The 25,943-nt window shown below is 42.5% G+C and overlaps 1 protein-coding gene across 1 annotated transcript in view; it reads left to right on the top strand.

Annotated features, from left to right (window-relative positions):
- LOC141148056 (ectonucleotide pyrophosphatase/phosphodiesterase family member 7-like) overlaps window positions 1–25,943 on the top strand; it is a 185,960-nt gene that overhangs the window by 74,661 nt on the left and 85,356 nt on the right. Inside the window, exon 3 of the mRNA XM_073635210.1 lies at window positions 9,911–10,540. Coding sequence (XP_073491311.1) covers window positions 9,911–10,540 — 630 coding nt within the window. The remainder of the gene's footprint in view (window positions 1–9,910; window positions 10,541–25,943) is intronic.

Consider the following 25,943-nt stretch of genomic DNA (forward strand, 5'->3'; position numbering starts at 1 on the left):
TTCCAACTGAAAATCCACTGGGTTACTGGGTCTTGAGGATGGATCACTGGCCAGAGCTTGCACAATATGCAATTGAGCTACTGGCCTGTCCTGCATCCAGCATTCTTTCTGAACGCACATTCAGTGCTACTGGAGGCTTTGTAAACAATCACAGAGTGGGCCTGTCCACAGACTCAGTTGATCGGCTCACCTTCATAAAAATGAATCAGTCTTGGATCACCAGCTACCATACACCTGATGCTAATGTAACCGATTCATTTTTCTATGAATGTGAGATCCCTTGAAGACAGCCTATGCTGAGTGACTATCCTGTTATGCTGAGTGACTATCCTATTCCTCCTCATGTTCATGTTGATAGCTTCTAAGAACATTTTTGTTTCAGGGCACCACCACCAATGCCTAAGGCCCAATTTTTCTGCCCCTGTTTAACAGGGGCGTATAATTATAATGTTGCTGTAATATTTCGCAGCAGGGCTCGTTCTTGCACTCAACTAGAGTATCTGTGAGGGGTTGCAGTGTTGTGGCACTGCCACCAGCGCCTAAGGCCCAATTTTTCTGCTCCTGTTTAACAGGGGCATGTAATTACAATTTTTGCTGTAATATTTCGCAGCAGGGCTGGTTGTTGCACTCAACTAGAGTATCTGTGAGGGTTTGCAGTGTTGTGGCACCACCACCAGTGCCTAAGCCCCAATTTTTCTGCCCCTGTTTAACAGGGGCATGTAATTACAATATTTTCTCTAATATTTCACAAAAAACAAATAGTCCATGTGATATAAAAAATAAATGAATAAAACCAAAAATGAATTTATCAAAAACAGAATATCCCAAAATGATCCTTCAAAATTTAGGAGATGCAAAAGTTCTTCACTTAATCTCGAAAAGCAGGACACATATTCATTCGAATCATCTGGAATACGGAGCATAAAATGCAAATATAAACTGCTTACCATGCTCCACTCGGGTGGAGCATGAGCCTGTGACATCACCACGCTGAACAGCTGACTGTTAGACACTGCGGCTGATTCAAACCTGCTTTTCTTACCTTACTTGTGCACATATTTTTTGTATATATTGTTTGGTTAGCACAAATATCTCCTTCTTTTTTTCTAATATTTCACAGCAGGGCCCATTCCTGTGCTCAACAAGAGTATCTGTGAGGCTTTACAGTGTTGTGCTACCACCACCACTGCCTAAGGCCCAATTTTTCTGCCCCTGTTCAACAGGGGCATGTAATTACAATATTTGCTCTAATATTTCACAGCAGAGCTCGTTCCTGTGCTCAACAACAGAATCTGTGAACGGTAACAGTGTTGTGGCACCACCACCACTGCCTAAGACCCAATTTTTCTGCCCCTGTTTAACAGGGGCATGTAATTACAATTTTTGACCTAATATTTCACAGTAGGGCCTGTTCCTGCGCCCACCAAGAGTAACTGTGAGGGCTTACAGTGTTGTAGCACCACCACCAAAGGCCCAATTGTTCTGCCCCTGTTCAACAGGGGCATGTAATTACAATTCTTGATGTTCTGGTACCACCAAAACCTAAGGCCCAATTTCTGCAGATTATATAGGGCAGGCCGTATAGTATATATAGGCGGTCCCCTACTTTTAAACATCAGACTTACAAACGACTCCTACTTACAAGCGGAGGGAGACAACAGGAAGTGAGAGGAAATCTACCCCTAGGAAGGGAAATTCTCTCCTGTAAGAGTTAATATGGGAAAAAAGTGTCTCACCACTGATGCTTTATCACCAAACCTTGTTTGCCTAATAACCCCAAATTTTTTTAAATCCAATTGTCATTGGGACAGAAAGTGAGGTGAAATCTTCTGAACAGGGGCACAGACAGCAAAACAAATGTTACAGGGGTGATAACCCTTCCCTATGTTATCCAAAGAGCTTAAAAATTGATTTTTTGGCGGAGCTACACTTACAAAATGTACCTGTTCCAAATTACAAACAGATTCAACTTAAGAACAAACCTACAGGGGGCGTGGCTTGGCAATGGCGCTGTGAGGCTGCTTTCTCTGGGAGCTCCGTGCCTCGCTTAGGTCGAGAACCGGATCTAGCGCACGTACCGTCGTTAAAACTACATGTCCATGACGGACAGACCTCCGGGATCACCCGCAGCTAACAGAACCGCGGACATTGCTGCCTATTTTCTGCGGAATTCGGCAACTCCGTCACAGGCCCCGGAGTCCAAGATGGCGCCGCCACGCACTGGCAATGCAGGCACAGCATCGCTCAAGAAGACAGGCAAGGGGCTCCCTAATGCCCTACAAGGTAATGGGTCTCTTCCTAACAGACCGGACTCCCCGATCCTGTCCCCAGAAATCCCAGGGGCTGATAGCTGTTCATCCATACAGTCTGCTAACACCCAGGAGCAATCATTCCCTGAATGCTGGAAAGGGATAATCGCCCTCCTCCCCACTAAACAGGACATCACTGAATCTGCAGCTACTATTGTGAATACCCTGTCTAAAGAGATTCATGATCTAAAGCAGAGAATAGATACTGTAGACTCCAGGGTATCAGAGGTAGAAACATCTACTTCTCTGCTGGAGTCAAGAATGTCAGACATAGAAAAGGCTCATGTGGATTATAAAAGGCGCCTGATCCTGATGCAACTCTCCATAGATGATGGCGAGAATCGCAGCAGGAGAAACAACATCAGAGTGCGCGGCCTGCCTGAAGCTACTTCAGGAAGTGATCTCAGAGCAACGATTGTGGCCATATTCAATCGACTACTGGACAAGCCCCCTACAGCGGAATTAGAACTGGACCGCGTGCACCGCGTGCAGGGTCCTAGAGGAGGAGATGATCTTGCACCGAGAGACATATTGGCGAGAGTCCACTATTACACAATTAAGGAAGAAATCCTGAGAAGGGCATGGTCCCAGGGCCCCTTGGACTTTGATGGGGCGTCGGTGCAATTTTTCCCTGATCTATCGTGGCTTACCCTGCGCATGAGAGGCCAAATGCGACCATTGCTGGAGGCAATTAGAACGACAGGAGCCACCTACAGATGGGGTCACCCCTTCCACCTGATCGTACTGAAAGGGAACAACTCGTTTGTGCTGCGTTGGCCAGACCAACTACCGGACTTGTTTAGGTTCCTGGCGATCCCCGGGTTCTCGATACCCAACTGGTTGGACTTCCCGATCACCTTCAATAACTCGCGATCTACATCACCAAGACCTCAACGAGCCAGCAGACGACAATGGCGCTCAAGATCCAGGACAACTCCAAGAGACAATCCTACCTCGCCGGAGTCTTAATCGAGCGCACTGGCCGGAAGGCTACTTACTGAGAAGCAAGAAGGGGACTCCTGTGGTCCTCAGAATTCTAGACCACACTGATATCCTTTTCTTTTTGACCGCACAGAAAATCCTCTGAGTTTTATGAGTAGGACATAAAGTGATTCAGGGGTATATTATATGTATGTTGGAGGGATTTTTTACCCCTCCGCGAAAAGATGACGTGCCTTGGATTGGTGTTTTGATTTAAATCTTCCAGGGGGGTCTCGCCGCACCTCCACCTCACTGTCCCACAGTTTTATTAAGGGCAGTTCTGACACCCTTTGTTATTTTTCTTTTTTCCCTTTTTATGTGGGGCATGGGGTGGAGGGGTAGGGGGGACTCTAATTCAAAAAGGCACGGAGTCGTATTTGGGTTTTTTACCCTCTTGCTCCTTCTCAAGAGTGTTAGTTGCAATACTTATACTATATTAGGAATGTTGGTTCACATAGATCTCTTAGTTGATATACATTCCATTTTAGGTGGTTTGCATACACATAATCTGAAGATTCTATAGCATAGAATCAAGTTGTTTATGGATTCTCATTTTGTCTTCTGTCTATAACGGTAATAGTCAGGTATTGCTCATCATGCCGGTTCTCTCCTGACCACACGTCTCCCGTTGTGTCGCAGAGTCTAGTCTTCCACACCCACTAATAGGAAGCGCATATTTGCGCAAGGCTTAATATAGCAACAGTTGGATAATTAATTTATCCTTCCTAGTATTTTTCTTCATCCTTTTTCAACTCCATTTCCTCCTTTTCTCTAGCTCTCCATCCTTCCCTCTATATCTGGTTTTCCTTCCCCTCCCCACCCCAACTTTCCACCCCCCCCCCCCTTTTTTTTTTTTTTTTTTTTTTTCATTAACCCTCCCCCCTTTTATCCCTTCCCTATACCTCTCCGAGTTATTTTTACCCTCCCCCAATTTGATATTGGTGTGCGGCATGGCCCCCCCGGGAAGGCCTCCGGGAACTCACCCTGGAGGGGAGATTAAATTTACCTCCCTCAATGTCAGAGGCCTAGCTACACCGGAAAAACGCTCCAGACTGCTTTCAGATCTCAAAAAAACGCGCACACAGGTGGCGTTCATTCAGGAAACGCATTTCAAACAGTCGGCAGTCCCCAAACTCCGTAACAGGGACTTCCCCAATGTATACCATGCTCCCTCCCCTCTATCGAAATCAAAGGGGGTCAGCATATTGATAGCCAGATCACTGCCGTGGACGCTATTAGAGGAGAGAGCTGACCCACTTGGCCGATTCATGCTCTTAAAAGGCAAAATCAGAAATACCACAGTGACCCTAGTAAACGTATATTTCCCTAATTCTGACCACCTGTCTTTTTTGCGATCTCTCATTCCCTTAATCTTAGATTTCCGGGAGGGTTTGTTCCTGATGGGCGGGGATTTCAATTTTGCTCCAGAACCATTACTAGACGTATCGAGAGGGGCATCTCATTTGTCTTTTTCATACCTTAAAAAACTCAAGGTAGAATTGACCAATCTACAGTTAGTTGACCCCTGGAGGATCATGCACCCTGGTGAGAGGGATTTTACCTATTTTTCTGCGGTGCATGGTACATACTCCAGGATAGACTTCTTTCAGATCCAACATAAAGATCTACCGTATGTCACCGCATCCCAGATTGACTACATTTCCCTCTCTGACCATGCCCCTACGCATGTGACCCTTTGCTGGGATACAGAACTCAGGTCCCCTCCGACTTGGAAACTAAACGAGTCACTACTACAAATCCCCGAGGTACAGGAGGAGATAGGCAGGGCACTGACCAATTACTTCTCAGAAAACATAGATCCCTCGCTGTCTCCATTGACAGTTTGGGAGGCCCATAAGTGTGTAATAAGAGGGGAATTAATTAGGATTGGAGCAGCGAAAAAAAGGGAAAGGACTAAACAGATTGACCTTTTGATCTCCCAGGTGCGGACTCTCGAGCTACTTCACAAGAAGTCTCTAGCGGAAACACACCTCAAGGCTTTATTGAAGGCCAGGGGTGAATTGAAAGACCTCTTGTACCATAAAACGGTACAAAATCTGGCCTGGGCTAGAAGGTCCATGTTTGAATTCTCTAACAAGCCAGGTACCATGCTGGCCAGACTACTTCGTGGCCCAAGACAACGCACCTATATTCCCTCTATAGTGACCTCACAGGGATCTACAGTCCACACCTCCAGGGATATAGCTAATGAATTCGCTACATACTACCAACAATTGTATAACTTACACAAGGGGGAACATGCTGAGCTTTTGACAGAAAGGGAGGTGGCAGCGGGTGAATACATCAGGTCTTCGGGTATGCCTACTTTGCCAGCTGATGTAGGAGACTCCCTTGAGTCGGACATCACCCCTGAAGAACTCTCACTAGCCTTGGCCCAAACGAAGCCAAGGAAGGCACCTGGGCCGGATGGCTTCACCCTGACCTACTACCAGACCTTTGGGTCTAACTTATCGACACACTTTCTGAAAGCTTACAACGCATTAAAAGAGGGGGGAGTCAATATGGTAGACTCCCTACGGGCATTTATTTCTTTGATCCCAAAAGAGGGGAAAGATTCTAGCCACTGCAGTAATTACCGCCCGATTGCTCTACTAAACGTGGATCTTAAATTGTTCTCCAAAATTCTGGCTAACAGAATACTGCCACATATCCCACATTTGATCCACTTTGACCAGGCGGGGTTCGTGCCGCTGAGGGAGACGAGGGACAATACCATAAGAGTCCTCAACCTTATTCACGAAGCGCGGTCCGTCAAGAAGCCTTTTCTGCTACTTTCTACAGATGCAGAGAAGGCTTTTGACAGGGTGGCCTGGCATTTTATGCGGGCCACTCTGGAACATATTGGTGTTGGCCCAAACATGAGAGGCTGGATATCGTCTCTCTACTCGGCTCCCTCGGCGGCGGTAAGGGTCAATGAGTGGCGGTCGGACTTTTTTGACATCTCTAACGGGACGAGACAGGGGTGTCCCCTGTCTCCACTGATTTTTATTTTGACTCTTGAGCCGTTCCTATGTAGCGTCCGTGGGAATCCCAATATAACTGGGATCACGAAGTCCTCTGGACATCACAAAATCGCGGCCTTCGCTGACGACCTAATTTTCTTCGTCTCCAATCCACGAATCTCATTACCTAACATCTTGGCAGCTCTACGGTTGTATGGCGAAGTCTCAAATTTCAAGGTCAACTGTGCAAAGTCCGCAGTGCTGAATATCACTATACCAACCACGGAAGCAGTAAATATGAGCAAATCCTTCCCGTTTCGATGGGCGGAGAAATCTATCCGCTACCTGGGGGTGGACGTCACTCCGGACTTGGCACACCTGTACACATGTAACTTCCAACCCTTACTCCAGAGACTTAAAATAGACCTTCAGACTTGGCACAAACTCACTTTGACCTGGTTTGGGTGATGCAATGCCCTGAAAATGACAGCCCTACCCCGGGTTTTATATATACTTCAAACATTACCGATAAAATTACCAATGACCTTCTTTAAACAAATACAATCCATTGTGAGGGAGTTTATCTGGTCCCATAAATCCCCCAGAATAAACATGCAAACACTGTCCAGACCCAAGGAGAGGGGGGGCATCGGTTTCCCAGACATCTCCCGGTATTACCGAGCTGTACACCTTGCCAGGATTGTTGATTGGCATTGCAACAAGGATTCAAAACAATGGGTGGGAATGGAAATTGAGGACTCCTCTATCCCCTTGCTCTCGTCCCCGTGGCTCTTGTCCCCACTCCCAGAAGACCAGAAAACCCACCCGCTAATAGGAGCTACCCTTCAGGTAGCGAGGAAAATATTCCGCAATACGGATATATCACCGTTACCTTCCCCCTTGACACCTATTATAGGTAACCCAGATTTTACGCCCGGTCTTACAAGCCGTAGACTGGGACAATTAATTACTCATGAGAAACAGTCTCTGGGTGAGGTTTGGCCCCAGGGGGAGCTGCCACCTTCTTCCACCATCTCTAGACTTACAGAACCTCCGTTAGACAGCCTCAGTACCATCCAGCTTAGACACTTTCTGCAGACCCTTCAGAAGGCTCCCTATGTCCCACGGGGTCACACTCCTCTGGAATCTCTGTGTAAATCGGGGGAACCGATAAGACACGCACTCTCATTTTTATATAGCCTCCTCACTACTCAGGGAGAAGACAAGACGCCAGAGTTTCTATTGAAGTGGGAAAGAGACCTAGAGACCCAGTTTACCACACAACAAAGGGAGAAGATCTTGGCTTTGGCTCACAAGTCCTCGATTGCGAGTCATTATCAAGAATCGGGATACAAAATCCTGACCAGGTGGTATAGAGTCCCATATATGTTACACAAAATGAACCCTACGCTCTCGGATAGGTGTTGGAGGTGTGGCACAGAAGTAGGAAATATGCTACATGTCTTTTGGTCGTGTCCGGCCCTGAGACCCTTTTGGGAGGAGGTGACTTCGACCATTCAAAGTTTGACCTCGGTCGAACTTAAAGACAACCCAGCTGCATGCCTTCTACACCTAACCACCAGACCTACTAGTAAATACAAGAAAACTTTGACTATGCAACTCCTGAACGCAGCGAGAGCCTGTATTCCCATGGTATGGCGGGATCCCCTCCCACCTACTAGGGTCCTGTGGTACTCGAAAGTAAACTGTATTCTACGTATGGAGGAATTGACTGCAACTCTACAAAACAAGGAGGAACAATTTATGGATAAGTGGAGACCCTGGAGGTATTTTGTTGGTACTAACGCATATCTTCAAGAGTTGGCACAAGCACAAACTCAACCTACTTGAGAGGACATCCCCGTAGGTATTACTAAAACAGGCACCTGTACTTGCCCCTTTGGGGTCTGGCGAGTGGGTCTGATGGGGGGTCGATGTCGCAGCCATACCCTTCCAACCCCCTCCTTTGATCTCTTCTCCCCCTCCTCCCTAAGCCCTTCCTGTCCTTCCTTCCCCCGCTTTCCCTCTGATTCTTTACTATACCCCCTTTTCTCTGTTCTTTTGTGCTGATAAGCTCACCAGGTAGCCGTGGTGACGGCGTTAACGAATTAATGAGAATATGTTATTCACGGTGAGCAGGAAACACATGCTCGTATAGCATTAGACACATCTGTCTTAAAATATTTTAAGCATTACATTATGCATTAATACTGTTTAAGATCTGTTCAAGGTTTATACAAGGAGGCCCATTTGTAGGCTACCTTGCTTTATTATGTTTAGGAATGATGTATAGTTGGCTGGAACACATATGTATTACCCCACTTGTTTGGTGGACAACCTGATCTGGGTCTACGATCTCAATCTACTGTATCCTAAACATGTCAATGTATGAAAATGTATGACCTGTTTTATACTGGACTATGTATCCATGCCTTCTTTATAATAAAATAAAGGAATTTAAAAAAAAAAGAACAAACCTACAGTCCCTGTCTTGTTTGGACCACCTGTATACTGCTATTCAAAGTATATAGGGCCTGGGGGCCCCATGCCTTTTCTTTTTTTAATTTGGGTGCGGGTTCCCCTTCATTTCCATACAAGACCCAAAGGGCCTGGTAATGGACTGGGTTTTTCTCAATAATTTTCATCCATATTGCCAGGACCCGACATTACATTACAGCCACAAGCAGTTTTAAATTACTTTTATTCCTTTAGAAATGTCATTTTGTGCAGGGACTGTTCTAAACACTTTTTAGGACAATAACTTGCATATTAGCCTTTAAAATTCGCACTTTTGATTTTTCATGTTCGGGTCCCATAGACTTTAAAGGTGTTCGAATGTTGGCGCAAACTTTCGGTCCGAACTGGGGGGGTGTTCGGCTCATCCCTATTTACCAGACTGGTGTCGGCCAGAGATTATCTTATTCAATTTACATTTTTACATCGCATCTACCTTACTCCAGCCGGATTGGCTAGAATATTCCCTACCCAGTCGTTCTGCTGCTGGTGGTGCACTTCATCCACTGCAGATTTTTTGCATATATTCTGGAATTGTGCGACTAATCAAAATTTCTGGCGGGGGTCACTGAGTGTATAGAGGAGGTTACTGCTGTCCACATACAGCCAACAGTAGAGGTGTGTCTCTTAGGACTAGGTGACGCCCTAGCTCCGAGAAGAGTGACACGTACTTTGTTGACACTTCTACTTTATTACGCCAGGAAGTTTAAAGTGCTTTCATGGAAAAAGTCTGCCCCTCCGTCTATTTTAACATGGAAAAGGGTTATACAATGAACCAAATGCTAAAGAAGTGTATGTTGTGTTATGATGTGTAGCCCAGTTGGGCTTTTGTTGTACTGTTTCATTTGTAATTGTTATTGCAAAACTTGATAAATAAAAAAAAATTTTAAAAAGTAGAATAAAGTCAAACTGAACGCTTCACGCTAAAACTGCAAACCAATGCAAAAAATGCAGTTAATACATTTTCCAATCAGAATTTTGTTGAACAACCATTGTAGGATGAAACTGAGGGCGTGAATTGAATTCAGGCAAACAAATGGAATATGATATCTTTTGTATGTATCCATCATGCAACATACAATTGCAGCTTGTCATCGCTTAGATTCATTCCCTCAATCTGATTGTCTTGTTTTCTCTTTACAGGGGTTAAGAGCAGGCTCTCTTCATTTTCCAGGAGGAAATGCTAATTACAGTGGGAAAACAGTGTATAAAGCTTTGGCAGAGTTGGAAGACCATCCTGACAGTGACGAGCAGGAGTGGAGAGATAACATAGATATAGTTATGAAATGGTTCACTGATGATGGCCTTGACTTTGTAACCCTCTACTATGGAGAGCCTGACAAAACAGGCCACTTATGGGGTCCAGAAACTGAGCAGAGGAAAACAATAATAAAGCAAATAGATCGAACCATTGGTTATCTCCTAAATGCCATTGAGAACAACAACTTAAAAAGTAAATTAAATGTAATTATTACATCTGACCATGGCATGACAACCATTAAGAAAGAACCTAATGTAACAGAAGAGATTTTACTGTCCAAGTACATTACTTTTAAAGACCTTGTGAAGTTTGACTTATTGGATTATGGTGGCTTTGGTATGATTTTACCAAAAGAAGGTCGGGAAGAAGAAGTGTATCAAAAACTTAAAGGTGCACATCCTCATTTAAACGTATATAGGAAGGAGGAATTCCCAGAACGCTTCCATTTTTCCACACACAACCGTATATTACCAATTCTGCTTTATGGAGATCTCGGCTACAGTGTGAACAGTGTAAGTGCAATCATTATATGTTTTGGTGTTGTGTTTATTGCTTAAATTGTGCTTTATCAAGTATAGACATAGATAGACCTTTTAAGTCTTTGCTACAGTGGACTTAAAATTAAAATTCACACTTCACATGAATATGTCAACATTACCAAATCATAAACTATATAACTATAAACTATAATTTTAGGAGTGACCCACTTTTGCCATTAATAATATGATCTATACATCATTAAAAAGGATATAGACATCTTTCACTTTCAGTCTTTTATTGTGTATTTAAAGCTGAACTTAAGTAAAAGTAAAGCTTTTCCTTAGCAGTGGCACCTGCAATGCAAGGGTTAAATGCTTGTGTTTGGCTAGTGGATTGGAAAAGCATTATTACCTACCTAATCCTACGTTCCAGCAGACTCCTCCATGCTGCCGACTGATCCCGCCAGCCTCTACTCCCCTGCATACAGTCTAAGGTCCTCTGAGCATGGGGGAGCACTGTCTGACAGGGATTGGAGGATCCACTACAAGGAAGGACTTTCATTTTTTGTAGAGGTGGACTTTAAAACTGTAGTGCATACAATTGCATGCCATTTTTTTATTTGTTTACTTATATACAGGTACAAAAACTCCTAGGCAATTATTATCAAATTTGCACCGGTTGATAGAAAATTCAGCATAACAACTTATCTCTAATTATGTTATTGCTATAACCATCCATAGGTACTATCCATGAGTATATATGTGGGTAGAAAGGTGCACTTGCTAGCTGGGAGGTGAGAGGAGGGGAGAGGAAGTGTGAAAGAGTAGTCACTTTACGTTAGTCATTATATATAAGGGATCAAGATATATATAAAGTATGGACTGGATTAATAGGTCTTGATGGACGATTTATCATCCTTTGACAGTACATCTCGGGTTGGATAGCCAGAAATCCCATTTAGCTCTAAATGATTTGCTCTTGAGGTTGTTGATTGCTAGCAGTTTCTCCATCTCGCATTGGTGGTTTAGAGTAAATATAGCATCAGTGGGAGATGGGGATTCGGCTGTGTTCCACAGCCTTGTGATAGTTAGTTTTGCAGCTAACAAAAGTTGTGTAACCACTACCCTTAAGATGGGTGAGAATTCGTGTATCGTTAGATGTAGTAAGGCAAGTTCAGGATTGGGATCTATGTGTCGGTCACATATGTCAGATAGAATTGAAAAGGTCTTGTTCCAGAAGGATCGTACGGATTTGCATAACCATAGGATATGGTACAATGTGCCTAATTCTCCGCAGTTCCTCCAGCACAGGTCTGTGTGGTCAGGGTAGTATTTAGACAGTTTGTAGGGGGTAAGGTACCAGGAGTGTACTACTTTTTCAAAATATTCCCAGTGGTTAACACATCTGGAAGAAGAGTATGTGGTGGAGAATGCTATTTTCCAATAGTTATCTGGAAAGGTCTTACCCAGGGTTTTTTCCCATTTAATCATAGTGGTAGTTTTGGAAAAAGATTCTTGGGCATTATAGATGTGGTAAAATAGGGAAATTCCTTTGATCGGAATGGTAAGGTCTTGAAACAACATGTATATTGAGGCTGGTAATTCCAAGTGGAGAGGTAGGGGGTGTTTCTTTAGAAAGGTTCGAATTTGTAAATAGGGAAAAAGTGCGGGGGGAGGTTAAATCGAGAGACCTAACAATCAAAATCCTGGAGGGATGAATTCAAATATAGATCTTTTAGAAGGTTAAGGCCATTTGATTTCAAGATTTTCAAGTCCAGGCAAGGTATGAAGTGTTCGAGCACCGAGATTGGGGTATAAATTTTACAGAATGATCCATGAGTTGAGGAGAAAGCAGGGAGTTCTGACCACAATTTATTGGATATCTGTACTGTTGGGATAGGAGAAATTGGGACAGAGGCTCCTAATTTGATGGCGATAAGGGTTGATTTGAGATCTTTGTGCAGAGTACTAATAGCCTCCATGGGTGTCCAGGATTTGTGTGCAGAGGGGGTCCACCAATATTTAAGTTGGTCCATGACACAGGCTTTGTAATATGCTGTAACATTGGGGACTCCCATGCCGCCATGTTTTCTATGTTTTAACATAATAAGGAGAGAGCATCTGGTCGGTTTGCGGTTCCATATGTACTGGTTGAAAATTTTTTGGACCGAGGAAAGGAAGGTGTGTGGTAGGGGGATTATTATTGTGCGGAATAAATAGAGGAGTTTGGGGAGGATCAGCATTTTTAAAGCCACTATTTTCCCTGCTGTGGACATATCTTGGGTGTTTAAGTGGGACAGTTGTTGGGGTAAACTTTCCACGAAGGGCTTAAAATTGTATCTGTAAAGTTGTGAAGTGTATTGGGTCAGTTGAGTTCCCAAAAAGGGCAGAGAGTGGGGAGACCAAATAAAGGGGAATTCTCTGGTTAAATAGGTGCGCATGGGGGTAGGGATGTTGATACCTAGTATTTGGGATTTGGTGGCATTCAGTTTATAGTATGATACGGCACTAAATTCATGTAATAGTTTCTGTATCTCTGTCAGGGAAGTCTTGGGATTAGATAGTATCAGCATGACATCGTCAGCGAACAGGCTTATTTTATGTTCTGTATCGGCTATGGAGATGCCTGTGATATTATGGTGGGATCTGATACTCTCTGCTAACGGTTCCATGAGAAATGTAAAAATTAGTGGTGATAAGGGACATCCTTGCCTGGTCCCATTGGTTATGTGTATCAGTTTGGAGGTAATCCCTGAAGTAAGTACAATACCTGAGGGAGTGGAGTAGAGGGATAAAATGGCTGTCTGTATCCAACCCGTAGTTCCAAAGGTATTAAGTACTGACTTAAGAAATCCCCAGTGGACCCTATCGAACGCCTTCTCCGCATCCAAGGAGAGAAGCAGAGAAGGTGTTCGAGAAGGTCCAGTCTGTGAAATCAGGTTAATAAGGTGTCTAGTGCCATCAGGGGCTTGGCGTCCGGGTATAAATCCCATTTGGTCCGGGTGTATGAGGTGAGGTAAAATCGTCTGTATTCTAAGAGCTAGAAGTTTAGCAAATCATTTTACATCTGTGTTGAGAAGGGATATGGGTCTATAGTTTGCAGGACTAGTAGGGTCTTTGTTAGGTTTCGGTATCATCACTATTACCGCTCTCAACATTTCAGGTGGAAAGGTTCTGCACCATACATTTTAAAAGGTATGGCGTGGTCACAATTTGTGCATTTTAAAATGCACAAATTGAAGGTAAAATGGACCAAAATGTGATCGCGATAAAGGCTGATCACAATTATAACAAATGTTAACAGTACTACTGTTTACATTTTAGAGCTCTTCCTCTAACAATGAACAATGAAGAAAGGTGAGGAAGGATGATTCGTGACTGGTTCAATTAATGAAGGACTTAAGAATAAGTATCAATTTTGATTTTTTTTAATTAATTTTTATGTGGAATTATCTTTTATCACCCCCCCCCCCCTTCATTCCCAATATATATCATCTTCACCTCCCTTATCCTACACATTAACCTCATTATCGCAATCCTCCCACAGTATGTGACCTGCTCATTAACCCCATTTACCTCTCCCCCTCTGTGTATGACCTGTACATTAATTATTAATTGTTAGTCAACTGCCATAACACTGAAAACAGAAAATGGCTTGATAATAATGGAGGGTGGAGTAAGTACAGGCCCATACCTAAGTGATTAAAGAGGAATGAGAAAAAAACAACAATTACAGTGCCTTTAAATTGAAACTCTTGGCACTAATATTGGCTGTTACTGTGAAATGTGTTGAATATCACTTAGGGCCCCTTTTCAGGTCATCATTGACCACAACCCTCCGGCTTATCTGCAAACTGCAAAGTTGGGAGCACTGGAGCGTGAGTGGGTAGCCCACCTAACAAAGATTCAAATAATTATAAAATATCATACAGACAAGTTTAATGCTAATGCTGAGGGTGGAGTAAGTACAGGCCCATACCTAAGTGATTAAAGAAGAATGAGAAAAAAACAACAATTATGGGGCGTACACACGGTCGGACTTTTCGTCTACAAAAGTCCGACAGCCTGTCCGACAGACTTCCGGCGGACTTTCAGCGGACTTGCTAACGAACGGACTTGCCTACACACGACCACACAAAGTCCGACGGATTCGTACGTGATGACGTACACCGGACTAAAATAAGGAAGTTCATAGCCAGTAGCCAATAGCTGCCCTAGCGTGGGTTTTTGTCCGTCGGACTAGCACACAGACGAGCGGATTTCGGGGTCCGTCGTAGTTACGACGTAAAGATTTGAAGCATGTTTCAAATCTAAAGTCCGTCGGATTTGAGGCTGAAAAAGTCTGCTGAAAGTCCGGAGAAGCCCACACACGATCGGATTACCAGCCAGCTTTAGTCCGTCGGCATCCGTTGGACTTTTGTAGACGAAAAGTCTGACCGTGTGTACGCCCCATTACAGTGCCTTTAAATTGAAACTCTTGGCACTAATATTGGCTGTTACTGTGAAATGTGTTGAATATCACTTAGGGCCCCTTTTCAGGTCATCATTGACCACAACCCTCCGGCTTATCTGCAAACTGCAAAGTTGGGAGCACTGGAGCGTGAGTGGGTAGCCCACCTAACAAAGATTCAAATAATTATAAAATATCATACAGACAAGTTTAATGCTAATGCTGATGCCCTATCATGCTATTGCCCTCCTGACCATTGGTGAACAAGTGCACAGTACTGTATAGTCTACAGTGGATGCGGGGTTAAGTACTCTGCAGATAGCAAAGCTACACAGGTTAAGAGTACAGCTCCAAAAACCTGAGAGTATCTATTCACTGTAACTTATTAAAGAAAAACAAGAGGGGTTGATTTACTGAAGGCCAATAGACTGTGCACATTGCAAGTCCAGTTGTTCCAGAACTTAGTGAATGAGGGGAAGCTCTACTGATCTCCATCATCCAATCACATGCAAGAAAAAATATGCTGTTTTTTTATTTTTCTTGCATGCGATTCTGAATTCTTTATAAAGTGAAGCTTCACATCATATACTTAGCTCTGGAGCAACTGCACTTGCAAAGTACACAGTTTATTTTCCTTTAGTAAATCAACCCCATAGCTTGAGGGGAAAAGGTACAAGAGCACTAAAATTCTCTAATAATGTTAAAAACATCCTAAATTAGCATACAAGGGTCATGGCTGTACAGTAAAAATGTAGAAATAAAGGTAGCACATGGAATTGTGCATAATACTAAACAGTGAATTAATTCATAAAATTAGATAATAACCAGGAAAATACCATGTTTGGCCAATAAATGATGTGAGTGATACTAAGAATCCCATAAACGTATTAACAGTTTGATGCAAAGTAACAAATTGGTTAAGTAGAAAAATAGAGGAAAATGAGAATTAGAGGATGTATGTGCCTGCCAACATCCTAGGATAATGTTCATAAAAAGAAGGCATGCAAAGAGTTGCATGGAAAAGGATGCCCCTATGGATTTTTAGAGCAGAAAGGGAGTATGAAGAGTAAATATTTGTAAAAGGCACAAAAGTGCTGACTTTATTGATATACAAAAAATGAAAATATTAAAAGACAAATTACAATTCACTTTAGGGAACAACAATAGAATGAGTTGATACAAAATGTATAGAACATATGATATCACCCGGAGCTAGCAAGCCCAAAAGTCCACCCCTAAAAGGTGGGTAAGATTTGGGGTTGATAGCACGATGTGCATCCCAACATGATTCAGAGAGACTGTAGTCAAACGTAATATTCCTTCTTCAGGGGATTTAGCACAGTGGTCAAGGATATTCTTTTACCTAAAATGTAAATACATATACATGTAATAATATAGCATAACAGAAAACACTAAACATGGCCTGTCATGTCACTATGTAGACCAACCAGGTATACGGTACTCACATAATCAGACTCATTGGGGAGGAATAAAAACAAATTGGAAATCACATGCTGGCTGCAAAAGTCCACATAGGGCAAGAAAGTGTCCACGTGCCTAAATGCCGGTCCACAAAGACGCGTTCACAAAAAACGCCCAGTCTTCCCAGCAGCGATTAGATTAATGCCGCTGTAAGAAGAGATAATGCCAAAAGAGTATTATGAGTTCAGATCATTTTTTGGGGGTGTATAGAGACAAGTGTAAGGTATAGAAGAAAGAAAGGAGAATACACCAGACTTTCAAGATAGACAGCCATTTCTATGCATGGCTTGTCAGGGGCTTACCTTATGCTGAGTATCTAAATGTGATGCTCGTATCCTGGCAGCGGCTAGTGAACTAACACCAGCCGTCCAGGTGTGTGCACTAATATACCTACTTGATTGAAAAAGCAGCCAATGAGAAGATGACAAGTAGCCCCCGTCGGCACAGCTGTGTGTATACACAGCTAAATGGCGAGAGTCGGTTAAGTATAACAAGTGTCCGATACATTTGAAGGAGGTATTTAAGTGACACTGAAAGATATCCTTATTCTTTCAACATAATCTACACAAATCCACTACTTAATGGCCGTGTAATCAATTTTTCATGAAATTCTTTCTTACTGTGGTTTTTTTTCTGCCTACTTGTAACAGCATCCTTGAGCTTCTGAAATGCTCCTTTTCCCCCCTCACGTCTATTTGTTTGGAAAGAACATTGCAGGTTAGTTGTGGTGATGTGCACTGCTCTATGCACACTACAGAGTTTAGTGGCACTTTAAATACAGAAATTTGATGTAACAAAATGGAAAGGGCAAACATAAACCAACAGTGTGCTTATATGGTGAAGGAGATACTAAGCATGCTGTCTTTGGTCATTTTTAAGGCTTATATTTTAGCTTTTCTACAAGCACATTTGTGGGCCTTAGGCACTTGTGCAGGGAGATCTTGAGAGTTGTGGTTGGAAGACAGGGGTGTAGGAGAAGCGTCTTCCAGTGACACAACTGAAAATTATCTTTTAATTTAAATAAGGATGCTTGGGGCTTAGAAGGTGTAACACTGAGCTCATGTGAAGGAAAGAAGAAAAGTCCTTCTTCCAAGCATCTATAGAAGCATCTTTTTAAAGCATTCTTCTGCCAGCAGATTCTACAGTGAAGTCGCAGCATAAGCGATCATTGACCCTAGTGCTTCTACTGTGCAGCCTGGTTTTCTAGAAGATTTCAACAGGCCCTGACAGCTCTGTTTGAAGTAGAACTATACTCACCTCTGGTCTAGCAATGTCATGTCTGCAAGCTACCTCGCTGGCTTCTTTTGGGTCCGGGATCTTCAGCCATCTTGCATATAAACAGGAGTGAATTCATCCCAGCACCTGGAAGATGCAGGGACTGTACACTTAGCTGCACATGCACAAATAAAACCATCACAATCCTTTCCAATGCAATACTTGGCAAGTGGTTATTGACAAATTCCAGTGGCAGAGAAAGATCAGCCAAAAAGCTGCTTTTATACTCCCATGGTATTGTGTACATTTAAACGAATGCCTTTCGGACTTTTAAACACGCCATGGAATATTGTCTGGGTGACTTAAAATTTGAACATTTATTTATCATTTCAACATTTAGAGACAGCCTAGGGCCCTGGGTACACTGTGACAGCTGCACAGGGAGGAAGATGAGTGCACTGAACTGAACATGTGTGTGTTACAACCAAAGTCCCACTCTGTAGTGGCGATTGGGACTGTCTCTTTGCTGGACTGAGGCTGTCTCTTTGCTGGACTGAGGCTGTCTTTTTGCTGGTTTGGGACTGTCTCTTTGGTGGACTGAGGCTGTCTCTTTCCTGATCTGGGACTGTCTCTTTGCTGGACTGAGGCTGTCTCTGGACTGGGGATGTTTCTTTGCTGGACTAGGGCTGTCTCTTTGCAGGACTGGGGCTGTCTCTGCTGGATGGGGGATGTTTCTTTTCTGGATTGGTGATGTCTCTTTGCTGGATTGGGCTGTGTCTTTTCTATATGGGGCTGTCTCTTTGCTATATAGGGCTGTCTCTTTGCTGGGTGGGAATGTCTCTTTGCTATATGGGGATGTCTCTTTGCTGGATTGGGATGCACCTTTTTTATACATAATTTTGCAAGCAATTTTGTATCTTTTATGGCACATATTGGTGAGAGGTATGCAGGGAGTGTGGTGCTGGCGCTGGTCTGCTGAGCCTTGCAGTCGTTTGGACTTCCCCCTTCCTTTTTCTGTATAGATTTCACCAAAGATGGGGGATGGATTGGGGCTGTCTCTTTGCTGACCTGAGGCTGTCTCTTTGCTGGACTGAGGCTGTCTCTTTGCTGGTCTGGGGAGGTCTCTTTGCTGGTCTGGGGCTGTCTCTTTGCTGGACTGGGGCTCTCTCTTTGCTGGACTGAGGCTCTCTCTTTGCTGGACTGAGGCTCTCTCTTTGCTGGTCTGTGACTCTTTCCTTACTGGACTGAGGCTGTCTCTTTGCTGGACTGGGGATGTTTCTTTGCTGGACTAGGGCTGCCTCTTTGCTAGACTGGGGCTGTCTCTTTGCCAGACTGGGGCTGTCTCCTTGCTGGATGGGGGATGTTTCTTTTCTGGATTGGGGATGTCTCTTTGCTGGATTGGACTGTCTCTTTGCTATATGGGGCTGTCTCTTTGCTATATAGGGCTGTCTCTTTTCTGGGTGGGAATGTCTCTTTCCTATATGGGGATATCTCTTTGCTGGATTGGGATGCACCTTTTTTATACAATATGCAAGCGCTTTTGTATCTTTTATGGCACATATTGATGATGATGAGATATGCAGGGAATGTGGTGCTGGCGCTGGTCTGCTGACCTTTTCAATATAGACCTCACCAAAGATGGCCCCTTAACATGCCAGATGAAGGAGCATGCATGCTCAGAACGCAAGCTTAACCACACCCCTTGTCCATCACGACTGACGTGCTTGTTGTGCTGATCTCATCCAGCCTCGGAGCCCTCCGGAGCCGCCGGGACTGCTGATCACCCCTGCCCAACTGGACGGAAGGGACCCCAACGGACTGATGATAACATACACATGCTTGTTAACTTCCCCTCAAATATGAGTTGAATGCGATTTAATTAAACTTGATTTTAACCTAAATGCTAGGTGCCGCTCTCTTTCCTTCTCTTATTTGCATAGAGTCCTCTTCTGCTCTATACAGCCGGCTGCCAGCACTGAAACTAGCCAGAACTCTTCCACAGGTCTGGATTTAGTTGCTTATGGACTTTGCTCCTTAGGACACATTCTAGACTGTTGGAACTTTTTTAATAATACTCCACTAGGTGGCTACCTAGCGCTTCATTTTTTTCCTTATCCTCTGCTCACTTCTGACTGACAAAAAAATAAATAAACAAATAAAAATCCAGGCAGCCTGCTAAGTTTATCACAACATCGGAGATAACTATAAACAAAGTAACATTTCGTTCTTAGATCAAAGGAATGAATGTCTGTCTGTAAACGAGGACAGTTTAACCACTTAAAGACTAAACCTTTTTCTAACACTTGTTGCTTACAAGTTAAAAATCTGTATTTTTTGCCCTAGTGAATAAAATGGCAGTTGTTGTAATATTTTATGTCACATTGTATTTGCGCAGCGGTCTTTCAAATGCAATTTTTTGGGGAAAAAATACATTTTAAAGGAGTTGTAAAGGCAGAAGGTTTTTTTATCTTAATGCATTCTATGCATTCAAATGCCTACCTGAGCCCCTTCTGTCGATGTCCAGCGATGTCCACGATCCTCTCAGCCATCCAGGACACTTCTCTTGATTGGCTGAGACAGAGCAGACGCACCATTGGCTCCTGCGACTGTCAATCAAAGTCAGTCAGCCAATCAGGGGAGAGCAAAATGTATTCAAAAGAAGGAAACATGGACTTTAGAGGCACATGTGTAGCGTTGAAATACAAAATGAACTTTTATTAATCTTTAAAATTCACATTATTGACATGATATATTAAAAAACTAAACATGGTGTTAGGTGGTGTGAGCGTTATTTAGACCAAATGCAACCAACTATTACCACAGTGGAACAGATCGATCAATAGTGATTCAAAACGAGGTGATGTCAAATAGAAGGGGTTGGTGGTAGAGACGTAGTGAAGAAAACTCTACATGCTATGTGCCCTTAAGTGCTTCTTCAGGAGCTTGCAGTCTAATATATATACATAAAAACAATAAAAATAATTAAAAAACAAACAAATTTCCAGCATGTGGGCAGGGTCTACTGCATCTGTACACGTGGGGTAACTCTCACGCAGAGTACGCTCATCAATGCCCAGGACCAGGCAAATCTAACATTAAGGTAGTTCCCCAATTTAGAGATGAGACTTCACTGTGTGCAGTAATAAAGTACAGAGTTCCTCTGAAAAGCGACTTGTCCCATGTCACTACACATTGTAACTTGTATGTTTGCATTAGGAGGAACGTGCTGAGCCTGCACCCACTCCACCAGTCCAGCGTACCTCTGTTACCTCACTCCCATATAGGCATTGTCCATTGACTTGGATGCTGTCCGTGGTTACTGGTAAATTCAGTGCCATCCTAGCTCTCACAGGTGTCTCAGCTCTGACTTCCGGTTCTCCTTCTTCCACGCTTTCTCTCCCTCCCTCTGTCCTAGCGACCTCCCTCTTTTATAACACAGGTAGGCCCATCAAAACCAAAGGCCTGGGAACACAGAACCAAAATGTTTTAACACCTTCCCCAGATTGGGCCGGTTGCAGGAACTAGCTACAATTATTACAACTTTCCTTCTTATACAGAAGGAAAGCATTTATGAAGAACCATGGGTTTGTCTCTTGAACTCTGATACACTGTAGTAGAAAATTTTTGAGAGAGAAATGAATAATTCTCTTGCACTGAGCAGGATCAAAAGAAAGATTCAGATGAGACTCTCATTTCTGAAGAAATAGTTGTAATTGCATTGCGTTATGCATATGAGTTTTTAATTATTAAATGCAGCCAACAGGTGAAGCTCTCTGCTCTTTTGCTAATGTTTTACGGTACTTGTTTTTCGTCCGCCACCCCCACCCCCAGTCTCTTCAGGCAGCTGCAAAGATATTGTTCTTATTTTGAATACAAGATCTCCAATTTCACTTTATAATTGTATAAGGGCAGGGACGTAAAAGTACTTGGTATCTATATGGACAATAGTTTAAATGTCAAAATTGATTTAGCAATTGTTTTGACTTTATGTGTATAATTACTTTTTATTGTTTTCATATATTACGTCTCTTTATTACTACTGAGATTAGTAAATGCTGGATTAAGCACCTCCAGCACTTTCTTTTAGTGTCTCAAACATTTTTTTCAACGCCTTTTAGCTAAACCTCTTTGTGAAGCATAGTTGACAGTTTTATTATTGTTATTATTATAGTATTCTTAATATAAATGAATAAACATATATTTACTGTGTCATAGCACCTCATGGGTTTGTGCCTATAACCTTTTTCTTTTTTAGTTTTCTGAATAATAATGTTGTTTGGCACCTACGATGAAATATTTAGTAATAAGTGGTAGGTAAACTAATAGATTCCTGAGTATTACTTTATTCTTTTTCAGACGTTTTTGATTTGTAATTTCTATCTGTTTTAGGATTACTATTATTTTGATGGACCAGGAAATTAGACATTTTAGCAGCACTGTCTATGGCAGAGTGATTACTTGTAGATCATCTTTATAGCAAATCAGTGGTGTTTTGCTTATTACAGCTTGAAGGCACATGGGAACTGGCATACATTTGCTGTATTTTATGTGTAATTTGGCTTTCTACTAGTTGAGAGTCTTCCTGCTGATGACATATTACTTTTTGGCACCTACTATTATATAATTTGCATCATACAATTATATAGTCTGTGCATGATGTTTCCCAGGTGTAAGCACATGCACAAACCTTTCAATAAGGCTGTATTGTTCAACCCAGAAAAATATGCAAACATTTAATCCAGTAAGAGAAAAAAAAAGATGTGAGCTAGTGCATTTTTAACCTCATATATTGTACTCCTTAAAACAGTATTAAACCCAAAAGCAAACTTTAATTATATTGCATACTACCCATTCTTAAACGTGATGACTGAGTTAGTTTCTTTCTTCTGTTTTTATCTGGTGATCCAGCATGAAAATGTGTTATTCTCTAGCAGTTAAAGGGATGAGACAGACCATTTAACACTGACAGGGGTGCTTAGAATGAGGAAATAAATAAACGATCAAGGGGTTAATATGGCGCACAATGGATGTAGCCGAGTACATATAACTAAAAATGGTGGGGGGAAGGGGGTGGGGGTTCCTGAGAGGGGAAACTTGGTGGTGGTAGTTAATGTTTCACAACAAGTTCAGGTATTAGTCCATGTAAGGATAAAATGATGCTGAATAAATGGAAGGCAGCCAGTCTATAAAAGCTAGAAGAAGCTCTGGAACAATAAAAAAGAAAGAAGGATGGCGCCCTCTAAGTGCAGCATGTATGTTAAAAATATTTATTACAATAGATAAAAACACTCACATTTGAGTTGCTAAAAACCAGCATGTAAAGTAGTTTCATCCGCGTGCTCTCGGGGGATGTGGGTGTCACGGGCCAGTGGGGGGGTTCTGGGATGTGAGTCCTGTGACCTGGGTCCTGGTAGCTGTTCCGGTGGTGCCGAGGGTCCTCAGAGCCTCGGGGCGGCCATGGATCCTCCGTGGAGCGCCGTGCTGACCTGCGTCTTCACTTCTGGGAGCGGGGTGAGGCGGGCAGTGCTTCGGGTTCCTTCATCAGGCTATGCTGGTGGCCATATTCAGTGTGGGAATTTATACCACAGGCACTGGGAGGGGTGGAGAGGTGATTGAGAGGAGGGCGGGACTATGTATAATGATTGGGCTCATAGGTAACCATGGAGATGGGGTGTACACAATGTGGAAGGGGAGTGAAGGGAGACGGAGAGTGGGCAGGGCGGGGAGTGAGGAGGGGGGAAAGGAGATATGCAAATGAGTATGTTTTGGTAAGAACCTATATGTGTGTATATGGATCGTGGGGTAAGGAGAAGGAGGTCTATATGAAGAGGAATGTTGTATTGATCATAGTGGACGGGAACAATATATATATATATATATATATATATATATATATATACACACACACATATATATATATATATATATATATATATATATATATATATATATATATATACGTAAACATATATGAGAAGGAAATACAAAAATGCAGAAAACGGTATATAATTAAAGAGGTATATAATTATAGGGAGAGATAAGTGGTATATATGAGAAGAAATGACGCAACGATGGAAAAGGAATAAAACATGTACAATGTATATACAGTACGTGTGTAAATACAAAGAACCATTTATATAGGATCCTTTCACACACATATACACATATATACACATTTAAATGACGCGTAAAATTGGGACAAAAGGAGGGGGGGAGTGTGTTTCCAGACGGGTATTTGGGAATGAGAGGAATGTTATGGGAATACTGGGAAATAAATAAAAGTAAAAATAATAAAAATAAAAATAAAGAATAAAAATAAAAATACAAATACAAATACAAATACAAATGAAAATAAAAATAATAGTAATAAAAATATATATAAAAATAAAGAAATTAAAAATAAATAAAAATAAAAATTTAAATAAAAATAAAAATAAATATAAATATAAATATAAAAATAAAAATAAAAATGGTATGTGTTATACACTAGGGCTATGTGGATATGGGTAATGGGTGGGAGACAGGTATACACTCACACTAGTGTACGGGTATACCCATACACGTGTTCCACGTATACTGTAAGTTAATGGGGTAGTGACTAGATGATGGATAAAACAATGAATAAGACAACTGGTAGGACAATGAATGAAACAATATGTGGTGAATTGAGATGAGATGATGTGATGAGGCAGGGATGTGGTTGGGGTCACAGCAAAATGTTAATTTCGATGCCTTCATTGAGGCCTCCTGGCGATAAAGTGTCTAGCGTCTATATCCAGTAGTTTTCTCTTTCACACAACTTTTTGTAGCGTTCAGCGGTAGGGAGGGTGTGTGGAATAGACTCAATAACCCACATGCGTAGCCCTGAAGATGTTTGTCTGTGATGTTCTTTAAAATGTCTCGGTACGCTATGCTTGTCAATGCCCGTCTCTACAAGGTTACGATGCTCACCAAACCTTTTGCGGAGCGGGCGTATAGTGCGGTCTACGTATAGTAGGCCGCAGGGGCATGTGAGGCAATAGACCAAATAATCTGAACCACAATTGAAGTCAGGGATGACATATAGTTTACCCTTATGATGGAAGTCTTTTTGCCTATGTGTAACATGGGCGCCTGTGAGGCAGAGGGGCTTCCTACATTGATACATGCCTTTGATGTTAAAAAAGGTTAACGGGGCACTGGCGGTGGGGCGTGCTGTTTTCACTTTGCTTGGTGCTATTTGGGCCTTTATATTCTTAGCCCGTCTGTAGGTGACCAGTGGTTTATCACTTATGGTGGGTTTTAGATGCGGATCCTTACACAGAATGGACCAGTGTTTGGTGAAGATCTTTTCCATTTGCTTAAATCTGTTGTAGTATTGTGTCACAAATCTGACGGGTTGGGTAGTGTCATCTGTACTGGTTTGTCTCTTGTCCTTCGCGTTTTCACTGAGATAGTTTTGGAAGGCATCTTCTATGATGTGGTCTGGGTAACCCTTGTCTTTGAATTTGGCTTTGAGTAGTAGGCCGTGTGTTTCATAGTCCTGTAGGCGCGTGCAATTGTGTTTTAGGCGGCAGCCCCTCTGCCTCACCTGCGCCCATGTTACACATAGGCAAAAAGACTTCCATCATAAGGGTAAACTATATGTCATCCCCGACTTCTTCAGTTGTGGTTCAGATTATGTGGACTATTGCCTCACATGCCCCTGCGGCCTACTATACGTAGGCCGCACTATACGCCCGCTCCACATAAGGTTTGGTGAGCATCGTAACCTTGTAGAGAAGGGCATTGACAAGCATAGCATACCGAGACATTTTAAAGAACATCATGGACAAACATCTTCAGGGCTACGCATGTGGGTTATTGAGTCTATTCCACCCACCCTCCCTACCGCTGAACGCTACAAAAGGTTGTGTGAAAGAGAAAACTACTGGATATAGACACTTTATCACCAAGAGGCCTCAATGAAGGCATCAAAATTAATATTTTGCTGTGACCCCAACCACATCCCTGCCTCATCACATCATCTCATCTCACTTCACCACGTATTGTTTCATCCATTGTCCTACCTGTTGTTTCATTCATTGTTTTATCCATCATCTAGTCACTACCCAATTAACTTACAGTTTACGTGGAACACGTGTATGGGTATACCCGTACACTAGTGTGAGTGTATACCTGTCTCCCACCCATTACCCCTATCCACATAGCCCTAGTGTATAACACATACCATTTTTATTTTTATATTTATATTTATTTTTATTTAAATTTTTATTTTTATTTATTTTTAATTTCTTTATTTTTATTTTT

This window comes from Aquarana catesbeiana, linkage group LG06, assembly GCF_042186555.1.
Source record: "Aquarana catesbeiana isolate 2022-GZ linkage group LG06, ASM4218655v1, whole genome shotgun sequence".
NCBI lineage: Eukaryota > Metazoa > Chordata > Amphibia > Anura > Ranidae > Aquarana > Aquarana catesbeiana.